Consider the following 15,841-nt stretch of genomic DNA (forward strand, 5'->3'; position numbering starts at 1 on the left):
CGGTAGATTCAACTAGAAAGGTATAAATTATAGTTAGATCTGTCAACATTCTACACTGACTGGTGACTCACAATCTCTTGAGTTAAAAAAATAACATTTTGTTAACATATGTACTTATTGTTAGTAAATAATAAACTAAATTTGAGTCAAGTTTAATGGATTTTCTTGAGTTAAACTTCATGTTTTGATTAAATTATCTCATCTTGAATGGGAGCAGCGAAAATAATTAAAAATAATTCAAATTGGATATAATTTGACATTATAAATTTAATAGTCGAGATAATTCAAGAATCTGATTTATATGATTAGAATTTATTTTGTTTGTTACAACCAAGACATGTTTCCATTGGTTCTATATTCATGTATATAAAATCAATTACGAATTACATAAGTTCAACTACTTAAAAGATCGTGATGCCGCAAGTATTGTCACAAAATTGTTTCACATTAAGCGCAATTAATATTCTGTCGCGCGTTTATTACCATTTACGGTAAAATTCCGCACGTAGGTACGTATCCGCGTTTAAATAGTTGTCAGTTGCGTGAATTTCCGAATGCACATTGTCGGAAGTGAAACTGTGAGAAACACGCTCGGTGTCTTTTTTATTCTTTGATCCGTCTACGATATTGATCAATCTGGTCCCCGTTGTTTCACCGCTGTTTTTGCGGAAGTGAAACGTGTTGAAGTCGGGTCTTTCTATTTCAGAAAATGCAGAACTCACGTACTCGCATTCGCACAACATTATCTAAGCTTTGAGCTATCGAGGATGTATCTAAGGCATCATTTGCGCTTCGCGATTTATCGATCAATCGGTATCATCTTAACTATAATACAAGCTTTTCACCGGAGGAAACCTGTATTTCAGATCGTCGCCTTTCGTACGCCGGATATCGATGTCAGTGTTATCCGCCTCTCGAGCGCAATCGCGAGCGTAATTTCGCTCATTCACCTCGCAAATTTTTCGCGAATATTAAGCCGGCATCGAGGCTTGCGCGCGAGCGACGACTCGATCTCATTGTCAGTGCTTTATTTTCCGATTCGATGCGAGATCGGAGGGCGGAAAGAAAGAGAAAGAGAGCGAGAGCGAGAGCCAGAAGAAGAGACGCGCGGGAAAACCAGTTTTCCACGCGCCGCCGCGCCGTGTTGTTTCCACACAGTTGAATACGAGATGCATTAACAGGGACTGCCTTACTCGTCTTGCGCCATTTACCTTAACGACGTCGACTTTTCTCCGGCGCTTTTCGCATCGCTCTTACTCAACCCGGGCTAGCGGTACTACCGGTCGATCGACACGGATGGGTCGCGTGTGCAGGTTGGGGCACCTGCTCTTGTACCGGTGGTGAATGGAAGAACTTACTTTAGAAAGACGCATCCCAGACCATCCTCTCTCTCTCCCCTACGGTCTCTCCTTCTCTTTCTCTCCTTCATCCCGACACGACTGACACGAGGTTAAGCCACGTCTAACTGTAAGATAATCGGCCTGCTCGTTCGGATCGTTCGGTCAACTCGCGTGCGTTTATTCTCCTCTTTTTCCTCTCTCTCTCTCTCTCTCTCTCTCTCTTGCTCTCTACACTCTTCGTTTATCAATGGCCTCGCGAATCGTCGTCCTTCGTTTGATAGAAAATTTTTTAAGCATTTTTTTATTAGAACATAAACGAAGGAATAATATGAATTAGTACATAGAATTAATGATATTTTTATACGATACTTGTGCTCTCTCTCTCTTTCTCATCTTATCTTAATATCGAGAAGAAAATGCAGGGCTTCCCTACAAACTACACTATGTATACGAGGAGTTTTTTAGTGAGGAGACTATCACGAATGAAGTTGGCTCGTAAAATGTACTTTTTACAGAAAAAATATTAATTAGATGTATACTAGGCGTTAAAATATAAGGACTTATTACGTAAAAGTATCGAAGAGTATTTAAAGGGCGGACTCTGCAACATATTTGCAAATTGATTACTCTCATTAACGTTTAATTAAAATCCTTAATCGTCTTATGCAAAGCGACAACGAATTGGTATGCGAAAACGCGTACTTTTGACGCAGGTGGTTTAAGGGAAATTGGAACTGGTTTGTAAGTTAATCTTTTTAATTGGCAAACCGATCGTCTTACAGCGTATTTAAACCTGGCTCATATCAACATTTACATCTATTTACTTTTTACGTTTTGTCTTATTTTTTTTATCCCTTTGCATTATAATTTATTTGTTTGTTATAATCATCATCTCATCTCTAGTAATACTTAATTTATATATTTATTCCAATTAGTATGTAATTAATTATTATTTTTTCTACCTATTCTTATTTCTATTTAATTAATTACTAATCCTTACGTCGCGTAAGAAATATAGTGATAGAATTCATTGTCCTTTTATTTATAAACTCCTTGCGAACTATTTGATCTGTCTAGCTGATTAGCTTATCTTTCTGAAAGTCATATTATACTTTATAGAAACAGCGTAATTCTTATTGCTCTCATAAAAATTTGCGGATTTATGGCACATTCAGCTTTACGGATCCAATTAGATCCCACAGTATCTCTCAATAGGATTTCAGGCAAACACGTTAGATAATTGGTCCCGCTTTCTGATCCTTCCAGATGCAAGATGAATGGCGAATCGTGCGCACCATAGAGACGCCAGGTCGGCATAGAAATGGGCAACAACGGCAGCAACTCCCATCAATATTGCGCGTCCAACGGGCCATCGCAGGAGATTGCTGGACGCGGGTGGACACAGTCTTTCCCCCGGGAGCTGGGGAGGCATCATCCTCAGCAGCCGACAGGACACAAGGTCCTGCCGGAGCCGCCCAATCAGCGGCTACGCGCCACCAATAATGGAAGCATCATTCACAACGGGGGAACCATAAGCGGCCGCAGGCCGCCGGCCCTCACGCTTCCCCACGACCTTAATAAGGTAAGGATTCGCGGCGGCTTTTCGAGTCGCGCTGATGACGTGGCGTGCTCTGCTCCTCGTGTGCCGCAAAATGTGAGCCGCCACACGACTGTAGTTGTAGTTGTATGTATCATCGGCGGGTGCACAGAAATTTGTATCACCAGGCATCACAGATTCTCATACAATTGATAATTTTTATTGTTAATAAAGTTCGCTTAGATAAATGTTTGACATACCATTTATTTTTGGTTGTTATGTAACTGACGAAAACTTTTTTATTTTTTTATTTAAAAATTGCTGTAATTAAAATTTGAAATAACTAAATTTTAATTAGAATACAATTTTTAAATAAAAAAGTAAGAAAACTTTTTAGTCACATATCAACAAAATAAATGGTTATATGTATCAAAACATTTCTTTCAGTATAGTAGACAAGGACAGGGTAGTAATAAAAGATTAGACGGTACCGTTGTTCATGAGGTTCAATCGTGCCGATTTTTGCTCAATATGTTGGAAAAATAACGTTATGTCTGATTTGTCATAATCTATTAGTCATTTCGTTTGCGATAAACCAAGAACCAAGGAATAAATTTTTGCTCACGTTTTACACGAGATATATTATCACGTTTGTTTTCAATTCACTTCGAGAACGGAGTGTCTACTTCATCGGAACGCCTCCACGAAAAGATACGCACAAACTGCTTTGATTCGGAGAGTGTGATATTCCGGAGCAATAAATGCGCCTCCGCACGTGATCGGACAACCAAAAGTGTTCTGAAGAAAATGAGGAAAAAATAAATATTTTTATTCTTATAACAAAAAAAATTTTATTAGTAGGAAATATAAAAAGAATCGCAATTAAAAGCTAATTCGAAGTCAATTAATGATATCAGACGAATGATTATGAGAGTAGTTGAGCAATCGCGAGGTAGCATCCTGAATGCTAGGAGTAAGATCCTAAGTTCGAATCGCAATCGTTCCGCATTCCGTTCATTTTTATATAGAATCGCTAATAATATTTCTTGCTGTTTTCATTTATATTCTAAAACGAAATTGTATATCTATCTGTGAATAACACATCGTTTGATTTTATCCCGACTATTTTTTATTATAATTTTAAATCCCACATATAAATGTAATTAATATAAATAATATCAATTTGTAAATTGGAAAAAGAATCTAGTTGTATTAATAAAAATTCTAATTGAAAAAAAGAATATATATATATGGAGAAACCAGAATTTTTTATTGAATCTTATAATTCTAGTAGAGATATCAGAATTCTGACTGATATAATCAGAATCTTCTAGTTCGTCCATTTTCAACCAAAAATTTTGTCAGTGTACATCTAATTTAGACATCTAATTTTATCTATTAAATCCCCAAAATAAAGAAGGGAAACAAATACGTATATAGTAAATCTACATCTTTCTTCGTGCTCCACATATTTACTTAGGTGCAAATTGTATTTAGCCGAAAGTAAGGCTCACGAAAAAACTAATATTTTCTGCTCTGAATTTCTTCAGCGTGAAAGTTTGCCTTCACGAAATTGCCGAAAAGATAATTTTTTATTTCGATTTGCCCCAGTTTAATCTCCTGATTTCGTGCCTAGCCAGTCCTCCTTCTGTTTCCGCAGACGCTCATTTCCATCGTCTAGAATTCTCATGCGAGGCAATGTACATCCGTGAATTCGTCTTTTGGCCGGGCGCCATGTGTCGTAACCCGGTTAAAATTATTCTATAGAGCACCTTTTTACCGCGAATTCACGAAATGTATCACACGGCCTTCATCGAACGCTTTGTGCCGACGATCGCACAGAGATGGTTTCTCATCCGCCCCGCTTTGTCACGGTGCCTCTGTTCTCTATAACGCTTATTACGTGCATTAGAATGAAGTAGCGTACGTAAATCAACAGTTTATTCTAAGAATAAACGTAATACTTTACCGTTCTACCTTTATGTAATACTTAAGAGATAAAAATATTCTCTTAACCCATTATGCATATAATCGCTAATGAGAACTTTCATTATGAGAGACAGACGTAAATATTATATTTTGTTCATTCCTAGTTCGCGCATTTAATACGGTTGAAATCTAGATCGTCGTAAATATAGTTGAACAATGCAAAGTAAATCAGAGATTCAAGTCGGGATTTAAGGATGTCCTGGTTTACATCAGCTAAAAATATCAGCCAAAAAAGCCATATCAACCAGTAAAAAAAATTTTATCGTAAATATATCTTAAAATTACATAAAACAAAACAAATTATTTGGCATTTAATGATATGAAGCACAATTATCATATTTTCCTGTTTTATGTAAATAATTTTTAAAAATTATTGAATTCAAATAAACTTTTGCACAAATTAAAGTTCATTAAAGTATTATTAGACTATATCTACATAAAAAAATTGATTTATATTACTATTTCCTCATTAAATTTGCAAATAAATGGTACAAAATGCGATTTTACATACGAATAAACGTTAACAAAAAAAATTAAATAATTTTTAAACCACAAGAAAATTGTGCTCAAATTTGCACAAATTTTCTGGCATAATAATAGAACAGTCTATGAAATTTTTATATTTCTGATAATACTTTGAATTGTGACACACATATCCTTAAAGCCCTGCCCTCTCGCCTTCCAGCAGGGAATATTTCGCAGCCGCAGTACTTCGGCATCGAACATCGGCGCGTCACGCAGCCGCAAGATCGAACACCATTGCTGCTATTACGGGAATGGGTCGAGATGTTGCACGGAGAACGAGATGCAGGAGCTCAAGAGATTCGGCAGCGAGCCCGATCTGCGGTACTCACCGATGGCGCGAGAGGCGGCACGCTGCAACGGGAAGCAGCAGCAGCAACATCAGCACGCGATGGAGCACCGGCATTGCGGAAGCGGGCATTATCCCGAGCGAGAGTGTAGAGAACGAGAGAGCCGGTACAGAGGCAAGAAGAAATACAAGGCACCGGCGCCGCCGACGAACGGCGTCGTTGACGGATCGTCTCCGGATTCTTATAGGTAGGAATATTATGATTATACTTTGCAATGAATATCCCGTTTTTGTCTCATTATTTAATTTACAAGCCTGCAATCCCAAAGGTTCCGTTTGAATTAATAACAACTCTGTAGACATTCTTTCTCAGTGATAATTATTTACCGAAAATATGATATCGATAAAATTTGCTAATGTCGATCTCTTTTTATCGATTACACGAAAAGAACAATTTTGCTAAAGTATCTAAAAATTTAGGTAGATACAAATCTGAAAATAATTTGGAACTATCAAAATAATTATGTAGGAAATTCATGATGAGAGCAATATACTGCAAAAAGTTTCAATATTCTGGAAATCACTTTAGGGGACTCCCACATAATTATTTTGATAATTCAATAAAATTATTTTCAAAAATTAATAACTCGAGCTTGCAATAGTGTCCAACAAATAATAAAATAAAACAAGTTAATATGAGATGTTAAATATTATGTTTATTTAAAAATATAGAAATTCACATTTAATAATTAAATCGAAACATTTCAAGCTACACAGACCTCTTCATCAGCGATATTGCCAAAGATTACATATAATGATCAACAATATAAATATACTACACTAAGGAAAAAAATAATAAATTAATATAACACGTTTAGAAAAATATAAGCAACGGGTACTTCTTTCTCCATATGTGACAAATAAATCAAGGCAGAGAAGCCACATTTAGCTCAAATAAACAATGACAGTAAACAAAATAATAAAATTATTTTCAGATTCTACATTAAGCTAAATTTTATATAAATACTTCAGCAAAGTCATTCTTTCTATGTATATAAATTATATTAATAGAAAGTTTCTCCTTTTATATATTGATGCCAGTTTAAAACATCCATGTCTCGATGTAGGAATGTTATCCCTAGATATAATGAATCCGGCCAGATTCGACCGAATGGTTGTCGCGGTGAAGAAGAGATCCAACCGCCGCCGAGGCGGTCGCGCCTATTCAAGACGCGAGCGGAGACGAAGAAAGCGCAAGTCAACTGGCTCTCTTCTTCCTCGTCATCGCAGATTCATGTTGTCACGGAACGTTGTGAGAACGGTGGCAGCGGGTTAGACAACGAGCGACGGTGGCGAGGTGAAGACGGCCGTGTAGCCAATAAAGAGAATAGACTCGTCTGGCGCGATCAGAGTAATCATCTTCATCAGGATCGTTGGTGTCGGGACGAACATAGACGTTCGCGTATCTTTGACGGCAAGAATACGTTACAGAGGAGTATGAGCAGTCCGGAGTTCCAAGCGGAGTTGATGCAGGTGGCCAGGAAGGTGCGCAACAAGCTCAACTGCGGCGGCAGGTCCTCCGTGGAGTCGATGAACTTGGAGCGTAATAGCGACACCGATCGTTGCACGAAAGAGTCCAAGATTGAGGAAGTGAAAAGGCCGGAAAAACGATCAGCGAGGAACGAGGAGAGTTGCTCCGAGGAACGTGCGATCGAAGACAGGATCGTCGAGGAGAGGCGACTGACCGATCGTTGTAATCGATCCGAAAATAAGCATAATGAGCGCATATATGACGAGCGCAAAGAGAATGCCCGCGATCCCGGAAGGACTAAGGACTACTTGGAGGAGAGGCAAGCGGAGGCTGTATCAGGCGGAAAGAGACGATTCGTCGAGAAATCGGCGATGTTCGATGAACCCTCTGCGATGCATCCGAAAGAACCTCTTCGGAAAGGTCTGAAAGATCGCCTGGACGCCGTGGGGCATTCCTCCGGAGACAGATTCTCGTCGGAGAAGCACCGAAGAGAACTTCTTGAGGACTATCAACGAGCCAAGAGTGTCGCCAAGAGCCGGAAGTATGAAAACACAACGGAATCGGGTAGAACTAGATCGGAGAGTCCGGTGAGACCTTACATCAGGGTCACAGATCCTCGCGGGCAGGGCTCCGGGAGGGAAAGCACGCCTGAGCGAACGAGCGAGGCCAAAGAGAGAGAGAAGGAGAGAGATCCCGATCGTAGAACCTGTTCCCGCAACGGCGGAGAAGAAAGATGCAAAATCCAAAGAGAAGCTCGCGAGAAAACCAGAAGCCAAGCAAGTCGTCCGCGAGAAAAATTGGCACGTGTAAGTTTGCTCTTGCATCCCGGATCAATTTATCTCTTACTCGCGAGTCACAGATGTATACGCGTGCATTGAACGATTCCGGTAGTTATTTTCCTTATCAGTCTCGTGCGCGCGGATGCGTGTATGTACGCAATTAGTTTTCCAGTGACGACGAACAAGCGATAAGTAATTTAACGCATTCATTCGTAATCATCACGCAAATATTATGTGTTCTTGACTATTTCTCTAGATTGCCATTGCCAGAGAAGTCCACACCGAAGACCTTCTACTTCGGCATGGACGAAGTGTTGTCAAATGAGTCCCGAAATTGCGTGGATCAACATATGGAGCAAATCCAATCTAGGTTGCAGTCCAGAGAGATCAATGGATCAATCGAATGTCATGACTACACGGATGATGTGAGTAACATGTTTTTCTTATTACTATAAATGTTTTATAAATGAAATTACAAGATCGTTTGACGTCTTTCTTTATTATTAAAAAAAAGAGTGAAGATTTTTTATATAAACGCAATTTTTAGGGAAAAAGCGGAACCGAGGACATTTCATTAAAATTGCGACCTACGTTACCTAAGAAACAACTGGAAATTCCGCGATTTTCACCATCAGCAGCGTGGAGATTACTGTCGGCTTTGGAAGCACCTGGTCCAACCATGAGCACAGCGAGCGAGGAAATTCCGGTAAATGCGCGAAGAATTAAAATATCTTGACAATTAGTAGTAAATAGTTAGCAAGAACTGTGAATAGAACTGAAGAGATGTAAAATATTTAGAACACTTCTGGTTAAACTATTAGATTGTTTGCTGTTAGGTGATGTTCGAGGAGCGTATCGAACGTTTGTCGAGGCCGCCTCCGCCGCTGATTGCGCTTGGTCCACGAAGCTCGCACGATAAGTCGGGCGATTCCGGCATATCCGGAGACGCTGGCGCGGCCAATGACGACTCGTTGGACGTTAGCACCAACACCAACAATAACCGATTGAAGACGCCGGCAACGAGACCGACATGGACGCCGCAGCAAGACTTAGGCGAGGAGTCCAGCAGTGACGCTGGGGTAGATTCACCGCCACCAATGCCAACCCCAGTAAAATTCCCGCCCAGGGCACATGTATTTTCGTTATCATTGCCGCGCGACGACAATCGTATGTATTTGTATAACCCGGATTTGAAGAAGGAGGGCTCGACTTTTAATTCGCTGCAGAAGTTGAAGAGATCAGTGTCAGGCGCCCTCGGACTCGGGCCACTAGACCTAGAGAGGAAACGTACTCGCGATGTCCTCGACGACAATTGGCTGCTGTCAACCAGTGCCCCGACGTCGCTGCAGCACACTCAGATCACAGATGTGACACGATCCTCGCCACCCGGCTGGAAGCCTGGTTTTGACGATGAAGACGATGACGAAGTACTAGTGGAAGACTTGGAAGATCGCGGCGACTTCCCCGTGATCATGAAACCGCCCTCGTTCTCGTATTTAGCTTCCGGTGGTCATGTAATGTACCTACCAGAGTCCAATGACTCTCATTATCAAACGCAGAGTTTGAGCTACAGGAGCAACATGGCAGCGGAAAGTGAGAAAAATTCCGGTAATAGCTCCGGATCAAAGTATCGCAAGAACGTGGATGAACTCAGAAAACCGAGCAAAGATATAGAGAAGACGAACAAGCATCCCAAAGAATCAGTCATGCTAAAAGAAAAGCCTTTTGCGAACGAAAAAGTAAATAGATTTTCCAAATCGTGTGAGAACATTTCCGAGATGAAACAACGAAGTACTTCGCCCATCGGTGACCAGCAGAATTTGCAGGATGATAAAGAGATTGCTCCAGAAGTCAAGACACCATTAAAGAGCAACTCGAAAGGCCGCAGATTCACATTCCAGAGTACTGTGCGGCAGATTGAGAGGCGCAGATTGGCGGAGAAGCTATCGCGGGAGGCGGAAGCCAAAGAAAGACAGAGGAAAGGCGAGCTGGAGGCGATGCGTAAAGTAGAGGAGGAGTTCCAACGAAAACGAGCCAGAGAAAAGGCGAATATCAGGCAGCAACTTCGCTTGTACAGCATGGATGAAAACCTGAGGTAAACTAACTTTTAAATTTGTATTTGAAATTAAATGTTTATGATTCTTAGATACATTGAATTTTTCGATCAAGTTTCGTGTTTAGCTATAGATAAGATGTTCAAGATGTTATTATCCAATCCTTATAATTAGATATGAAAAAGAACATAGTTTTTTAATGAGAAATATAATGTAATTTAATAAGTTTTTTAAAATGTAAATAGACATTGTCTATTTTTAATAGTTAAATTTTTAAAATTGCCGAACATTTGTTATTAACAATCTATTTCAATTACAGTAGCTTACCCACCGTATGGGACAGCTCTCAGTTATCTCGTGCGGACCCGGACGGCGCGCCATCGTCATCCGCGTCGTCACCCACGTCAGTCCCACCGGCAAAACTGACGACTATACGAAAGAGCAGCGTCAGCAGCGATGAGTATTTGCGTAAAAGAGCGTCCAGCGTGGATTCCAGACAGCAACAGCAGCAACAGCAACCGAGGGAGTACAAAGATTATCGGCCAAAGTATTACGATTGGGCGCCCACCGACTCGTCGTCGCATCTGGAATATAAGCAGACCACGGTACATCCTAAAGTGGTATGCGACATTCCCAAGAGCTCACCCGTCTTTGTAGACGCGCACGCGAACGTTGCTAAAGCGGCGAATGTCAGCTCCACACCTAGATCCGACAATTACAGGTAAATGTAATAACGAAAGCGATTTTAAATTATACTAAATAACTTCTCAATAAAATAAAAAATTAAAAGTTAAATTTCTAACTCTATACTGGTACTTTTTTATGATGTACATTTATACTTGAAGTGCACAATAATTTTTTTGCAACAATCTAAAATATTTTTGTTTAAACCGAGTTAATAAAAAAATAGGGAAACATGTTATTTAAAACTAGTTTTAAAAAACTTAAATAATTCGATAAAATGTTTTATTCTTTATATTTATCACACAAAATGTTCGATAGAGAGAGGAAGAAAGTGAGAAGTGAACGCGGTGTTTTCATACGTAGACTACGCAAAAGGATTAAGGAGGGTAAAGGTCTCCTCCGCCATGCAATACACATATACAAAGTGTCTGTCATTCCGAAGAGTCTTTGAATTCACTTTCACTCACGTGCTCGCGGCCATGTTAGGTTCGCGTACAACAGCCCGCGATTGCGAGACGACTAACCGCTAATGGCGAATAATCTTCTAACGCATTACCCAACAGGAAAGATTTTGCTCATGGGGCCGTGGCGGCGAGATCCTCCTTAGCGAGCAGCGACAGTGAGCTATCGCAACCGAATACGAGACCGCATTCCAGGCAAGCCGTCAGCAAGAGCAAACCCATACGGTCTAGGTACGTTCGATACAATCTGGTCCCCTTGACTTCTGCTTGAGATAACGATTTCCCGCCCCTGAGAATGTTTCCCGAAATAATAGCGATGTCGCGAAATGCCTGTGAACAGGAGGTTTTCCTAGCTTTGAATGACGTCTATAATTTTTATACATCCCGTATACTGAAGTGAGCGCGATCAACAATACATAATTTTCTTTCAAGCTTATTAAAATAAAATTAAAATGTGACAGATAGTAATGATTGTTTCCAGAATTTTTCTACTTTAAAATAAAAAAAATTGAAATTATTTTATTCATTTTATAAATTTATGTTAGAGACTTAATTTTTTGTTATTTTTTTTTTATAAATTTGTAATGTATTTGCAATTTTTTGATGTTATTCTTAAATATTTTTTATATAAGCTCTTACAATATTTTTTGTGCTCGTTCCAGTATGCATAAAACTTATAGCTCAGTTCATTATCCCGATAATACAGTCGATATTCGATGTGGCAGCTTGGCTTGCACTTCCGTTGCAAGTTAATGAATATGAGTATTAATGTTTGCTAAACATACAGTATTAATGAAATCTACTAATCGCACCCGTAGGTAAGAACTCGCGTGTATCGTGCGACTACTAATTTTTGGCTTTCTGATTTTTTATCGTGCGCAGGTTTTAAGGTGGGCGTAAAGTAAGTAGTCTTAACACCTCTAGTCATCTAACAACGCTTCATTAAACCAAGCCAAGCAAATATGGTCGCGCTTCTAACTACATATTGGGCGAGGATGGCACATAAGTGGCAAGCATCGTGCGAGAATGGGTAAACCAACGCATCACAATTGCCGAACGCGTTACGTACGTTTGAAAAAAAGATCGTCGCTCCGCTATATTGCGTCTTGGTTTATCTTCCGGCGCGTTGAACGCCAGCCAACGTTCTCCGAGTTTTGCGTTTGTATAAAGATTATGCTAATATTTTACTAGATTCTCAGCTCGCCTAGAATAGATGTTTGCCTTGGCGTTCAACGCGTTGACAAATACAGCAGAGGCGTCTCACATGTGCTCGATCGTAAAATATTGATCTTCTACGTACGAAAGTAGTTTTAATTCGAAAAGGAAGGCTCCAAAGATTCCATAAAAATTTTATAAATATATATCGACTTTTATATCAATGATTATAAATTTGTATAGAAATATATTATAATTTATGTAAAATCTTTGAAATTTTTTAAACAGATATATTATTTAGACGGCTTATACAATAAAATTACTTTTATACAAATTACTGTATCATTTATATTGAATTCTTATTACAATGCTATTGTAATGAGAAATTCATCACGAGTCGTGGCGTTCTCTCTGCTGATACCAAAGTAGGAAAAACGGGGAAGGGGTGTCAAAATAGAACGAAAAGAATAAGAAACGATTAATCAGGTCGGCTAGCCCAACACGCAGCGAGGAAGCCATCAGCACGGAGGACGAAACCCCGGTGGAGCCGGTCAAACAAGAACGAAGCCTTATAAACGGCTTCATATTGAACGGTGTGCAGCCTTTCGTGAGGGAGAAGAGCTACCGACCCATTTCTTTCAATCCCCAACCGCCTCCGCCTATTCCGAGTTAGAAGCCATATTGCGGATTTTAAAGAGTACTATAGATCTTAACAAAACTGTGTAAAGAGAATTCGATGTATGTTATTCATATATTTTCTGGTGTACGCGAAATGTCAAATCTGGAAAATTTGTTTTGTGGACTCTTCTTCGATCTTACGATACATTATATCTGAATCAAAACGAAGACCGTTTAGATAACGACGGTTTCGCGTACGTCAGCCCGTTAAATATTAAGCCGAAGGATTTTTATGAAATTTTATAAACGAAGATTTTATACCGTTTTACAAAGAAGTAGTTTTTTATACGATTTATAAAGGATGTTTTTCGAGAATCTCCTCTATTCTCTGCGAGCGTACATAGCGCAAACGCGGTGATCATTCTTCGCGCAGCATTCTATGTACGTAAAACTAATGTCAAGTAATACCTTTATATGATGTGTAACAAGTAACACGATCTAACTCCTAACCAAATGTGTTCCGTACGACTTTCAGTACGTTCATCTATTATTTATATTTATCGTAAGTATATTAACAAAACAGAAGCGGAATCAAAGATCATAAGCTTATTCATGCGCGGCGCATCGTTTTATAGGCAATTATAAAAACACGTCGCGGGGAAAAATACCAATAATACCGGGTGTATACATTTATTCAAACAGGTTTAGGGCAGTATCTTGTAATTATGTACAGGTAACAACCGCAGGCAACTGCAAATATTTGCTCATGTAATGTAATCAAACAAAAGATAATGTTGTTATTAACTGAATGAATTTTTTTATCCTTGCCCCGCTACCTTCAACCGACATTTTCAACAGATTGAAGTTTTATGTGTGTGAACGAGCTAAGTTATTAAATGAAGTTTGCAATTTTTACATTAATATATAAAGAAAAAAATTCAATTCTTGTCTGATTAAAAGATTTTATATTTCTTAATTTCCGTATAATCTTCAACGTTTGTTTTAATTTCATTTTTTTCGCGGTCTTTAATCTCGCATTTGAAATCATTTTGAAGTTAGACAAATAAGACGCGACAAGCGTGGATTTCAGATCGATCATTTGTTTTACTGTGTGTCTACTTGTTCACACATCTTGAAAAACTGAAGAGATACGATAAGAAATGAGTTCGTCAAGTTTTCCAAGAAACTTTGCGCCATCGACTTCCTCTTTAGCTGATATGTATGTTCTTACTGCATTCGTTTCTTGATAAAATTACATTGTTTTATATAGATACTTAAATAACCAAATCTTTCAAAAACGAATTTTGCAAAGCGTCTGTTACAAATTTTCTTGGCAGAATCCCAACAAGAAAACAAAATTTGCTATAACAGAATACAATCGATTGAATGTAGAAATATGAATCTATCAATAGAATATGATGGCAGATCGACTGCAGAAGTCGAGCAAATCTGTCACTTTGTAATCATTTAAATGAAATGGCTGTGTTGATAAGTAAGGCAGGTCTCAAAGGCCTAGATAGCTCATTTTTTACGATAATCTTTTCTTATTTTCAAATTTTTATTTTCAAATATTTTGTCGTATTAATTTTTTTATTAATTCGACGAATTTTGCCGAGCATGTCACAATAATATTTCCCATATTGAAATTTGCATTTTATTTTAAATTTTGTCTAAGGAATAATAGGACTCTACCGAGACTCGAACTGCCCGATTATGTAGCTTTTTGCTCGATTAAGAGTTAATGAAGACACGGTGTGTGTCAATCTGCCGTAATATTCCTCTGAAAAGTTGCTATGTTGCAAAAAATTTTTTGCTTCCTGAATTGTTTTTTAATAATTTGTTGTATTCAATGACAAATAATACCGTTACTGTATCTCATTAATTTATATTTCACTACAGACAAGTGCACTTTGAATCAATACTGAATGAAAGCAGCGATGAAGAAGAACTTAACATAAATATTCCAACATCGCAATCAGACATAGCGGCACAAAAGCAGCAGAACGTTAACGGCTCTACCATGCAAAACGACAATTTTACGGATAAGGATGAGGCTCGTATCAAATTAATTTCGGGATTTTTTTAAAACGATCACAATTACTTTTTTCTCCGTGTATTCTCTCATTTAATTAATATTCCTTGGCTTTCTTCAATAAAAAAAATACGACTTATAATGCTGGAAGCAAGTAAATTCTCGTTAACGTGAAGTGCTTATTAGCGAATTTGATTACTATTATTAATGAGATTTTAAAGATCTACCTCGCGTTCATACTTTGTGATTCTTTTATAAATACAAGTTGCACCTTCGCAGATCATTTTGTCGATGATCTGGTCGAGCAATCAATTGGGCGCGGCGTACTACAACATCCTCACGTCCGAATTGTTCGTGATGGACGATACTTATGACGATGGTGTTCACTTTAACATCGCGAAAGCCCTGTACAAGCAATGTCAGCCGCGCTACGTCATCACGATCTCCGGCACGTCCGACGAGTTCCTCACGGCAATCGAGGCCCTGGTAATGTCGGAAATGTCGAGCGATCGGAGCAGGTCGTCGGGATTGAGCTCGGGGCCGTCGCAGGTCTCACTGACGGTGATGCGGAAGAGGGAACATGGCTTCGACAGATGCTATCACAGAGTACGATGTCTCAAGCTCCGGTCCGAGCCGGCGAACGCCAACAACGTCGAGAGGCTTATCTTCCTGCAGGGCCTGTTGAACTTCAAATCGATCGTCATGATCCACGCGTTGGGTCTTCTCTTGATCTACATCGACCAGCATTGGAGTAATATCGCGTTAGATCCTTCCGGCAGGCCTGGCTTTGTGTCTCTGTCTAGCGTGACGTTGTGAGTTTCTCCAATCTAACGATAGGATTGATACTTTA

General features: G+C 39.2%; 1 protein-coding gene across 1 annotated transcript in view; it reads left to right on the forward strand.

Annotated features, from left to right (window-relative positions):
* LOC108729326 (uncharacterized) overlaps positions 1-15,841 on the forward strand; it is a 100,998-nt gene that overhangs the window by 79,577 nt on the left and 5,580 nt on the right. Inside the window, 11 exon segments of the mRNA XM_018458385.1 lie at positions 2,607-2,922; positions 5,552-5,925; positions 6,805-7,910; positions 7,912-8,014; positions 8,244-8,412; positions 8,535-8,693; positions 8,824-10,082; positions 10,361-10,762; positions 11,289-11,417; positions 12,771-13,009; positions 15,281-15,803. Coding sequence (XP_018313887.1) covers positions 2,662-2,922; positions 5,552-5,925; positions 6,805-7,910; positions 7,912-8,014; positions 8,244-8,412; positions 8,535-8,693; positions 8,824-10,082; positions 10,361-10,762; positions 11,289-11,417; positions 12,771-13,009; positions 15,281-15,803 — 4,724 coding nt within the window. The 5' untranslated portion in view covers positions 2,607-2,661.

The sequence above is a fragment of the Mycetomoellerius zeteki genome, unplaced genomic scaffold, assembly GCF_001594055.1.
Source record: "Mycetomoellerius zeteki isolate Tzet28-1 unplaced genomic scaffold, Tzet1.0 scaffold73, whole genome shotgun sequence".
In the NCBI taxonomy this organism is placed as follows: Eukaryota; Metazoa; Arthropoda; class Insecta; order Hymenoptera; family Formicidae; genus Mycetomoellerius; species Mycetomoellerius zeteki.